General features: G+C 38.7%; 1 protein-coding gene across 5 annotated transcripts in view; it reads right to left on the reverse strand.

Annotated features, from left to right (window-relative positions):
• The window catches only part of VPS54 (VPS54 subunit of GARP complex), a 53,445-nt gene that overhangs the window by 25,348 nt on the left and 15,914 nt on the right, over window positions 1-12,183 (reverse strand). For 4 of the 5 annotated variants that reach the window (XR_008576539.1, XR_008576538.1, XR_008576540.1 and 1 more), the window contains exons 6-10: window positions 11,329-11,363; window positions 9,875-10,006; window positions 6,839-7,224; window positions 2,165-2,291; window positions 1,053-1,160 (exon numbers count right to left, since the gene is read on the reverse strand). Coding sequence is in view for 2 of the 5 variants with exons in the window: in XM_054821749.1 (XP_054677724.1) it covers window positions 1,053-1,160; window positions 2,165-2,291; window positions 6,839-7,224; window positions 9,875-10,006; window positions 11,329-11,363 (788 nt within the window). In the remaining 3 variants the exon portion in view is untranslated. The remainder of the gene's footprint in view (window positions 1-1,052; window positions 1,161-2,164; window positions 2,292-6,838; window positions 7,225-9,874; window positions 10,007-11,328; window positions 11,364-12,183) is intronic. The other variant, XM_054821750.1, reaches the window with a different exon arrangement.

Here is a 12,183-nt window from a genome sequence, read left to right on the forward strand (position 1 = left end):
ACTATCTCCCAGCCTTTGGGATACAAATCAGAGGTGGCTCATAACACATCAGAACGTGACTCCTGAAACAATCACATATCTTTAGGGGAGAAAAACACCCCTTGCACAATATTCTCACATATGCATGCAAACAAACAAGACAAGTAAAATTAAAAGTAACAAACGCATACTCAAAGTTCAGTCTAGTTTTTGTTTGCAAACAAAAGACATCATGTTACTGTCCAAAATATTCCATGCATTCTTCCCCAAAGAAGTCATCTAAATTTTGTGCATGTGGTGGTTTTAGCTGGTTTTATCTATGAAGACTTTTTGGTTTGAAAAGATAGATACACTACCCTAAATGGCAAACAACAGCAAGTAATGTGGTCAAGAATTAATTTTTTTAAATAATTTTCACAGGCCAACACTACTTCTACCTTCTTCATTACTTCACCTTGCTCTCTTAGAAAGAGGCAAGGATGTTTTCCAACCTTTTATCATGTGCCTATGCTAAGTCTGTGCTAACATTCAGGCAAGAAATGTTTTCTGTAGCATTTGTTGGGAATTCTACTGTTTCAACTGGCAAGTTTTTTTGATTCTCTTTTATGTATTTACACAAAGAACTTGGGGGTTTTGGTTGGTTTTTGGAGGGTTGGGACAGGGGGAAGCGCTTTTTTGGTGTGGTTTGGGGGTTTGGTGGGGGTTTTTTTGGGTTTTGGTTTGGTTGTGGTTTGTTTTTTTTTTTAAACAGAGTGTTATGACACAACTATACTATTTGGGAAAAACATTTTGTTAAGAGAAAGAAACAAACTAAGCTAAAATCAGGGTATTCAGAACAACGGTAATTATACAGAGAAAGCTGTGATCTGCTTATGCTACCTACTCCTTCCAGGTCTTTTCTGCAAACAGACCTCTGTGCTTCAGGAAGTCCTCAGTGTCTGCAAGCTCAGGTGCTCTAAATGAGAGACCATCGGCCACCAAATACTTCATCAGAACTGTTCTTAATTACTTAAAAAATAATTTCTAAGGGCTTGAGGCAACCTTGTCAGATATGTTAGAAGTATTTGGCTTACCTGTTTAATGATGTTCTTTGCAGTGATAATCATTTCATCTCCATATATTTCATAAAAATTTAGCTTTCTTTGTTTTAAAAGTCCAAATACTAGTGATACAAGTCTCTCCTATCAAGAAAAAAAAAAGAAAATAAAAAACACACTAAAAATATCAAGGTGAGGAAAAGAAACAATGGTCAATAGTATTCAGCTCAGTCCAGTGCCTTGAGACCAATGCCATACTTTAAATATACAAAGTTCCCTGTGGCAACACCAGCTAAGAGAGTCCCTTCCTCCCAGCCCCTTTCATGCCTGTTCCTCAGTTGTGCTCATCCACTTGTGCTTAAAAATATGGATATTTCTACAGATTAGTGAATTTCCTTACCCTGAACAAGAATGACACTAAATACAATTGTACCAGCACAAGTAAGAATCTATCATGTTCCAGCACAAATGTGGGAAGAAACTATAGGGTAGAAATGGGAATATTTAAGTGCTATTGCCATTCACTGTATTTCATGAAACCCATGGATGAAACAAGACTAAACAGTTAATAGGGTCTAGCAATTACTGAAGAATAATACAGGCAAAATCCAGAAAAAAATTTCCTGGCTAGAAAACAAATCACAACAGCTTAATATTCATAAGTTTACAGTCTTCAAAGGAATGAGGAATATATACTGCAAATGAAGCCTGTATTTAGGGCAACCACATGCTTGATATAAATACCCATAAATGCATAGGGAGACAGAATGAGAACGACATGCAACTATCAGCTTTCACTGCAAAACTTAATTTTTACAGTCAAGTAGATAGGACAGTCCATGTTCTTTTCCACTTACACGTTGAGGTTCATGAAGTGAACTCTGTATACATTTAATCAGAGAAAAGAGAACTGATTATTTTGAAAAAATAAAGTAAGACTGGATCACAGTTCCATGAGTTGAGTTACAATTACTTAATTTTATCAAGCACCAAAAAAAAAGGCAGGGGGGTGGGGTTTGGACAAGAAGAGAAATAGTATAAAATTATAATGTTGCTACTAAGGACCTGAGTGAATTAGTTGGTGCTAATTAAGTATGTTAGAGATGCAAACATATTCATCAGACAGTTTATTTCAATAACAGACATACCTCTTCTAGAATTTGGCAATCATCTTCTAGGGGTCTATTTAAATCATTGCGAGCATAAGTTGAAAACTCTGCAATCATCATTTTATCTATCAGCTTTTCCAGTTCACAAAGCTGTGAGCCAAGATGCCTAAGAAAAACAGCCATTGAGATATGAGCTACATAATCAACCTGAAAATGAATCATTAGTTCACAGTTTGAAGAAAATAACCACCCAGTAGGTAATTTCCATGCAATCAACGCTGGCCTAATGGGGGGCTCAAATCTTTCACTTCTTAGAGCAGCTGAAACCATGCATTTTTCAGAGGCACCATCACCTTGCAGCAAAACATATGGACTTGAATATTGATGGAGAGTAAAAATTGGATGTAGGGCTTTTTCTTTTTCTTTTTTTGGAAGGTGCCAAGTACCTCTCTTCCCAATGAAGTAAACCAGAACCAAGAATACTCAGTGCTTGTCAGTATATAGGTCTTAAAAAGAAGGAATACTACTTTTGCTCATCCAGTCCGTCAGCTCATCAGTCTGCAAGTTCTTCCACTTCAAACATTTGAGCTTTTAATGTGATCACAGATTTAATTCATATGACAGATACAGTAATAGCTTACATGACCTGATGGCTTTCTGAGAACGCAGAATAGTTTTCAAATTTGCCAATTTCATGCTACTCTAAATGAAAAATATTTTTTCCATGTATTGCAGATTTTAAACCATATTTTGCAGACTGTTGTCACACAAAACCACAAGGGAATTTCTCACATCAGAAATGTTGACCAGTCTTTAAAAGTTGTGTAGCTAGAGAAACTTTTAGCAGAGTAAAATTAAAAGTGGGAATTTCAGAGATGTCAAACACTCCAGGCTTTTCCAGCTTCTACTGACAGCTGAGAGAGCACGAAGTATCTGTAAAAATCAGACTTAAAAAAAAAGAAAAAAGAAACAGACACTTTGTCAATGAGAATTAATAGGAGCTGTGATATTTTAGATAAACCTGGATACAAAATAGGGAAGATGAACTTGCATGGCTCACTGGCCTTAATTCAGTGCTGGTGTAGCTAGACCGCTAGCTTGCGTAGAGCAACAAAAACATCTTAGGACTCCCCAGTAGGAGCATTGCTGTACCAGTGCAAAGCCCGCAGGATCCGGCCTCACAGCCCACATAGGGCAAAGTCAGCACCAGGGTGCGAGGAAGCACGATGCCAACCAGGGTAGCTCCTCCCTGCAGAAGCCCACAAGGCCAGCACTGACCTGAATTGAATAAATCTTGCTGGATCTGAGTTGAGTGGATTAATTTTTTTAATTTTAAAATGATCAGGGATGTGTCTGCTTTTGAAATTGTTGGTCAAGAATTGGCTGGAACAGACAGAGTGGACACATACCAAATGAGTATTTAAGCAAAACTGGCCTCTAGAAAACCATCCAAGCCACTTGCATCATGGATATTTTAAAACAAACTCAACAGACAAAATTTAAGATTATCATTTGCAAAGTAAAGACTGGAGTTGCAGAACCTACTGCAGGACTAGCACCCACAACGCAAAGCCTCTCAACTTAGGTAAGCACAAAGATGCTCTTTGGTAAATTATTTCTTTAACTGTGCTTAACTACATTGAAACACAACATAACCTACCCTCTTAAATCTCAAGTATGGAAATGTCCAAGAAGAGTTCCCAGCATTTGCTGCCACCACTTCGCCTGAGATGTTCTAGCCTCTGACAACAAAAAAAATCCCTCCACCCTGAAACACGCAGGAATAAGTCAAACCTTAATTCATACTCCAGCAAAATGCCTTGGCAATGATCTCTCTTCAGAGGTATCAGCCACACATCAGGTCCTTTCAATGACTGAATACTACAATTCTCTTATGTAAAATTATGAGTTCAGGGTAAAAATTCTTTTAAAATGCACAGATGAGAACTATTTTTCCAAGTATCTGTGTTTTACTGTATAAAAAAAAGTATAAAAGTGTGGTTTCCCAGCATACCTGTGCAAAATAACCCAACATTGCATCTCCATCACCCCAACAGGGATTGTGAAAGCAATGTAAAAACTGGCAGTACAGATTTGTAATTTAGTTAACATGCAAGTATTATTTTTTTTGTAAAATTAAAAAGATGAACCTGAAAAGCTTAAAGAGCTCTACAACTTTAATTCTACCCTATAGTAGTAGCAAACAATAATCATAGTTATGACTAATAAATTTAATCACTGGAGATATTAACCTAAAGACACCAATTTATTACTTCACAGCACCATTAAGGTGCTCTCATTTTTTGCTATAACTAAAAATAATTACATGTTTTCCTGCATATAGCATGACAATAAGAAAAAATTTTGTGTATGGATGATCTGAGTAGTTTTGTTACTGCTTTATATTGAGTGATTCTGTTGGATGACTCAATTTATAGCTGCCTGTTCAAAAGCAAGTTCTACAAGCTGTCATGTACAACGCTAAAGCAACAAGTTTGGGTTTTTATTTTTTTAAAAAAGATACAAATTATTTAGGGGAAAAAGATACACTAATTACTTAGAAAAATGAGACACTGATTTAGAAGTTAATCTCTTCTTCAAATAAATCAGGTATTTAACTCACTTGACAATTGCAGCATTCTTGCTCACAACAAAGCAAGAACATCCCTTTGGTATTTCTTGGAAAAAGCTCAAGCATGTGTATGGCATCAATTCAGATTTTTTAAAATTTTGTTTATATTTAGAAACATAACATTCTACTGAAGTTTTATCAAGATCTCCATCTTTCCATTGCACATTATTTCTCCAGACACACTATACACACAGGCCATTTTGAGACATGGGAACAACTGTGCTGGACTTCTCAACTGCATCTGCATCTCTGGTGGGGGTGATGATATAGGTTGCATTTAAATCGCTTTTTATCACTCACATCACTATTTTTAACTCTACCAAAGCAACCAACTAAGCATTATTCATAGAAAATGCTTTTTACAGACAACATGAATATTTATTTACCTGGAAATATGTTCCACATCTGAATGTAATTTTAAAATAATGACATATTCTTTGGACATCACATATACCAACCACAATGACAACAGAATTGCACTCCCTGCTGACGTAGCACGTAGGTTACTTGATTGCAAAACACAACTAATTCTGACTGATGTTGTCACAGGGTTGTAAAGTACACTCACTAACATCTAGGTAAATACAGAAGTGACTCAGTCAAGGGCTGTGCACCATAATCAAGTGGTTGAGAGTAGGAACAGTAAAGAGGAAAGAAATTGCACTGAGGTGTCTGAAGATGGGCCATTTAAGCTAAAAGACTAACAGCTTTCCTCCCAATACTTTATTAGCTCTTTCAAAAAAAAAAAAAGTATTTACTTTTTTATATATATATATTTAAAGACTTTTTCTGAGATCTTGTCTACATAAAATTTGAGTCTTTTTCCAAACCAGTTTTGTTAGAAGAAGAGGTCATCAGAACAAACGGACAAGAGTAGTAACTGTCTAACGTTTTTAACATTCACGTTACAGTTACTGAGCAACAACCATGCTTTTATTATGCAAGCTGGGAACCACTAGGTTGCAGGAACCACATAACCTCTGAACAGAAAAACCTCCCCTCCCAGCATCAACTTATAAAACTAAGTATACAGCACCTCAACAGGCTGATGCAAGTCTCAGAGCTGATTTAACATATGCTACTTCTGCTAGCATCATACCACAGTGGCAGCTTTGCATACAACACTTTTATCCTTTAGACGACCATTATGTTGGTTTATTTTACATCAGCTAAACGGATTCTACTGTATTAATACTCTTGCATACCACAGAGGACCTTGCCCAGTGCAGCAGCATCTCCCAAGTTAAGCTCTAAGCATCCACTGTTAACAGAAGCAGCCAGCACAGGACCTTGGACTCACTAATTCCCATCACTGCAGCAAACATGGGTGAAAAAACAGTAGCAACAGCAGCTTGGGCAGCACCTTCCCACTGTTTCTTCCCTTCCCGATTTCAGCAGCTCACAGAACTGGATTTCTCAGTCAGATAGAGCAAGAGGAAGCGCTCCCTGGTCACTGTAAATACAGCTCTTCACAAGAGCAGACACTGCTGAACATGTCACATCTGACCAGTTGTCAACCTCAGACCACACTTTGAGCCATGGTTTGATAGCTTTGCACTGGCTTTTGGTTGCAAAGCTTCCTCCAGCACAAGCACAGGCTGGAAGCTGACCTACTCAACACATGGTCCATGCATGTTCCTGTAACACCTCATGCCTAGGTCAATCACTCAACAGGGGCTTTAGAGTGGAGCTGTGTAGCAAGAACTGTATCTCTGGAGTGCTGCATGAATGAGGATTGCAGACCATCTCTCAGCTATGGGCTACAAGCCCTCCAAGATAAAGGTCCAGCCACTACTTGGCTCTCATCCCTGCACCACTAAAACACCTGTAGACAAGAACGGAGTACAAAGCATCTAGATGTTAAAAATTCATCCTTCCCTAAAAAAAAATAAAAAATATCTCTGGCACATACATGCATTAGTCACTCTGCTTACGCCACACTTACATTTTCTACCTTTTGTACTATGCCCTCTAAGAATGAGCAAACAAAGGTAAAACAACAAACCCCTTCAGCCAACATAATGTGCTCAACACATTCTAGCTCTGCTTGCATTTTATTAATTACCTAGATGGTTACCTACCGGAAACTGTGAATGCCTTGAAGCTCTTGCTGTAACACCTCCTGTGTTGTTGCTATTAAGTCCAAAGCTCCAACAAACTCGGAAGTGGATAGCAGCAACTGTACTGTGGGCTGTGTTTGGTGTACAGTAGCCATTAACTTCAATTTATTGTACGCTTTTATACAGTTATTTCTGGTGAGTGATAGTCTTAAAACTCGAAGTGATCCTTCACACATTACTTTATCAATTTTGGAGATTTTCTCTCTAAGTAATTTTACAGCCTGGGAGGTTTTCCTGAGGTAGTCCTGCAACTCATGCTGAGAGGTCATTGCATGAAAAAATGCTTCTGAGCGCAGAGAAATCTGATGAGCAATATTGACTTCCACAATGTCCAGATAATGGCTCAGCTAGAAAGAGGAGTGAGGAGGAAAAATGAAGTGTTGTTATGACTTTGCAAGTTAATCACCATGCAAATACACTTTCAGGGTATTTGTCTTACTGTATCATGAGGAAATTTTGCTAATAAAAATTAAAACCTTTTGTCAGATTAGCAAGCAAATAACTACCCACTGTGGTTTGATCATTTGTTTTTAAATGAGCTCAAAATCACTTTGGGAAGGCTGACTTGGTGCCTCCTGCTTGAAAATTACAAGGTAAAAAACCAAATAATTTTAAAATACCCAAGCTTTTGTACCACACGGTTGCCCGTTCACACTGTTAGAATATGGCCATTAACCATGAGACAGCTCTGGATACTGGCTTGCAAGTAAGAACTTAGGCTATGTACCTTGGGTCATTGAAGCTGCTAAAGATGCAGCCCAACTACACTTGACAACAACATGGCTTTGGAATGGCTCTGTTCATTTAAAAGGCTGCAGCTTCTTTGTAGGAAAATCCTCAGGATATGTCTGGCTGCAGTTGTTTTTTGCCCACCAGCTGGAGTTCCTATTAAGTGTATTTCATGTGCGCTGGCACTGTGGGACTCCCAGAGACAGAGTATGCCTACACGTTTAGAACGTGAAATTCAAATTCTCTATGTCAAACAGTTACCAGACCACTGGGTTGGCCTGATTATTTGAGCTGTAAAAGCTCTGTGTTCTGGCTTATGCTGAATATGCAAACTCAAAGGACTGAGGCATTAGGATGCTCATCTGAATTCTAATACTCAGATGACCTGGTTCTAAGAGGTGCCAAGCACTTAAATTTCATGCTGAATTTCAAAAGGCCCATCCAGAGATGGAAAGAAAATCAGCCAGAGAATGTTTCCTTCTTATAGTTATTTTCATCCTGCATGTATTTAACGCTGAGGATTTATACAATATGCAAACCCATCTTTTTTGTAATATGTTTCATCAAAAACATCCTCCAAACAGCTGTGACACACCTAGCCCACAAGAAAAGCTAAGACAGACTGTGACACAGGGATCAGAGAAAGGGTTATTATGATAATTTATTTATGCAATTGTACCAATCGGATGCCCCAGGTCCCTTCACTATGCTAAGCAAGGTAGAACAAACAGAACGAAATGATAGTACCTGCCTCAAAGAGCTTACAATCCCAATGTAGGGCAAGACATGGAAGGAAGTAAGAAAGAGAAAAACATCAGGGGAAATTGTTCAAGTAAATCAGCAGCAGTCCAAAAGCACTAATAGCCCAAGCATGTGTGCTTAAGGCAGGGTTTTCAAAATCCTGTTGAAAAATGGTGCCTGGAGCTAAGGATAATTATGGCAGCAGGGTGCCTATTTACACGTGATAAGTATAAACCTTAAGCAGTTCAGAGACTTTAAAAAGTAAAACAAAAAATCTGGGCCCATTTCAGTAATATGAAGCAGTGTAATAATTTGTCAGGCATGTGGCTTTGGAGGCAACAGAACGCTGTTTAGGGATTTGTATCACCTCTCCAAAGCAGCATGTCTCACGGCTATTCAAAGCTTTATTTTCACTTCCTGCATCAGACAGGGCTCTGGGTCTCCTTCGCTCAAAGTTCATGTTGAGTGTCCACCCTGCTGCTGCCAGGCACACTTTGTGAGTTTAAAGCATATGCCGGATGCTGCTTTTTCATCTTCAGACATTAACTGCCACAAGAAACTCCAAAGACTTACTCCTCCAACTTTAGGTGTGGAGGACAACCCAATGAAAGATCAAGTTAGCCTCCAGCAGAACCTGTCTCTTCCTCCTGACCTGGAGGGAGAGCAGAAAGACTAACTCCTGGAAATTTGGAAATATCTTCCAGAATATCCCATGTTATTTTTTCTTAAGGCACCTCACTAATTTTTTTTCTCTTCTCCCCTAGTTCCCAGAAGTTTTAGTAGGTTAAACAGGAGGGAAAATTAAAGTTAGAAAATCTACATAATTTTGGAGTCTGTTTTCTATAGGCGTTTTATGGGTATTTGTACCATAAAAATGATTATGGTATTTTCTACACAACTAACAAAAAAAATAATTAAAAAGACCAAGTAAAAACTTCTGTTTCCAACAGGAAAGAAACAGCTCTGCTTTCATGCTCTCCAATGCACTCAAGTCCTTTGTGAAATGCAAAAATGGATCAGTGCAGATGACATGACAACAAAAGGTAAGACCAAGCTCCTGACATACAAAACCTCAGGATTTAGTATTTCTTCTAGCACAGAAACCACCGTGCCTTGAATCTGGAGTTTTCCTGAGATGTGAGAAAGCAATAGCCTTAACAGACAGTGTACAACCTTTAGCTTTCTCTTCTTGTGGAATTACTCTTCCTCCCTAACAAATGGCTCCACATCTATGAAGTTCTCAATATATACCTGCTTCACTAAGTTTTCATAAAGAGCCAGTTATTATACCATATACAGATTCTTTTTTCCAGATTTGATAGGTAGATTTATTTAGCAGGGGAAAAAAATTCTCTTTCAATAAGATGCTTCCTGCATTGTCTACTAGCAATCTGCAGCCTGATGTAAAATGAGATAGAACAAAGCCCACAACAGTGATGTCTCAACAAACAGTACAGAACAGCAGCAATGGAGTTTCTTTGTAGTAACAGCTGCGATGGATAACGACATCTTTTATCAAAGTTGTACCTTTTCTTGAAGTAACTTGGAGGAAGCTGCGTCACGATTTCCTTTTCCACCAGCAGTACTAAAATGAGACCATGGTAAAACGGCATTAAATGTTAAGGAATCTTCCAAGGCAAAATCTGGTTTCATAAAAATCTGAAACAGAAAAACAAAAGAAATAAATGCACCTCCCTCGCCCCTGCATTTTCCTCCCCAGTTAAACATAACTCCTCTCTCATGAAGCTAACAGGGACATTGTTGATTTTCAAAACTCAAATTTTCCTTTATCCAGGCAAACAAATTCATTCCAGACTTTACAACCCGTTTACTTTACACCTTAAAAGCTGACAAAGTCTTATCTTCCTCAAAGTGGAAGGCACAGCTCCAAAATTACATATGTTATCAAGCACCCGAGATGATCTAAACATCCTGAGTGTGAAAACGTAGGCAGCATTAAACTGCAGGTGGGTCCTCCAAAGGACCGGAGCAAATGTTCTTCAATAGCAGGGGCATCCTACTGCTGATCTGCTCATTTCTGGGGCCATAACTTCTACCAGACTGAGGATCCAGCCAGCTGCCAGGGTGCAGCAAGTGTTGCTTGGGAGGGAACAAAGCCTCAAGCTGATCTCCTTTAGCACAACGCAGCAAACGCGCTGGTCACAGAAAGAGTCAGTATCATGTAACATTAACTACGCATCTCAGAGTGCTATTAATCTAAAATTCTCTCTGATAACATTATTTTTACTTGACAAAACTGGTACAAACCTTGAGCTTCCACGCAGACAGTAGTACCCTTTTCCCTGTATTTATGAAGTGTAATTTTACAAGGTTCAACATAGCATCACACCACACTCAAATATTCTTGTTTCCGGGATTTTAAACATTGCAGTGACAGCTATTCAAGTAACAGTCTACACGACTGGCACAGAGATGCTGACCCATATTAACACTCTGACTTCTTAATGTACTAGAAAAAATTATTCAGACTGAAATGGAATCTGGAGTTGCGTCTTGTCAACCTGTCACTAAAAACCCACATCATATATGCTGCAAGCATATATGCAAGAGGGCTTTGCTCAAGGATGAAAGGAGTTAAACCTAATGCTAAGTTGTACGATATGCAATATTCAAGCTTCTACCAAACTCTTCAGCTTCCCTTTCCTCCTAGAAGACAGAGTGGCTAATTTTGCCCAGCTCTGAGGTTTCAACTATTAAAGATGAAAAAGTAATGGCATTTGTATTCTACTTTAAGTAAAAGAAAAATCAAGACCAAAACAACAACAACAAAAAAAACCCCCAAAAAACAAAAAGAAAAAGTAGATTGTTCTTTTTAAATTCTGAGCACTGCAGATCCTCTTGAGAATCAGCTGAAGTAATCAGCTTGAACAAAATTTCTACAAAAGAAGAAAGTACATTCATATATTCAAGACTACATGTGAGAAATCATTATAAAACCTTAGAGTGCACAGGAACCATACCTTAGGTACTTGTTCCAGATCTGTCCTGGATTTATCTAAAATTAAACAGAGTACAAGTAGTGATTCATGAGCAAACAATGGAAAACAATTACTTTGAACATTATTAAACCCTATGAGAAAGTTTTCCAGACAATAATGCCAGGTTCCTCACAGGGGTGGACAGGGTGGGCAGACAGGGAACAGTGTTTATAAATTGAAATGAAACATTCTGACTGAACACAAGGAAAACCTTTTTCACTGAGGACAATCAAGTACTGCAGCAGGCTGCCCAGAGGGGCTTGGTACTCTCCGTCCTTGGAGGTTTTCAAGGCCCAACTGGATAAAGCCCTGAACAGCTTGGCCTGACCTCACAGCTGAACTGGCTTTGAGATGGCAGTTGCAGTAAAGATCTTCTGAAGTCCCTTCCAACCTGAAACATTCCGATTCCTTGAAACACTCTGTTGCCCTTTGTAGTTTAGGTCTCATGCTCAGAGTTTTCAAAGGTGCTCGCACTTGGCTGCTTTGACAGCAAAAATGTTAGTCATACAAAGCAATCCACTTAGCACTTCACATTCCTTAACACATTGTTCAATCAACTGGCAAGGGCCAATAAAAGGTCCCTCCAACATTACCCCAATTTTGATGCTCCAGGTTGAAGCTGCCCATATAATCACTTCTGCACAGCACTTGGAAGATGGATGCACAAAGGCTAGCAAGAAGAATCAGTGAGGACTCAGAACACAGATACAAGCACACTGAGCAAGTAGCACAGAAGTAGCCCTTCCCTTGAAGAAAGCTGACCTGACAATTGCAGAGGGTAAGATAATTGACCTGGGAAAAAGAGGTGCATCGTTGTACCCCAGCAGAACTTGAAGA

This window comes from Grus americana, chromosome 3 (genome assembly GCF_028858705.1).
Source record: "Grus americana isolate bGruAme1 chromosome 3, bGruAme1.mat, whole genome shotgun sequence".
NCBI lineage: Eukaryota > Metazoa > Chordata > Aves > Gruiformes > Gruidae > Grus > Grus americana.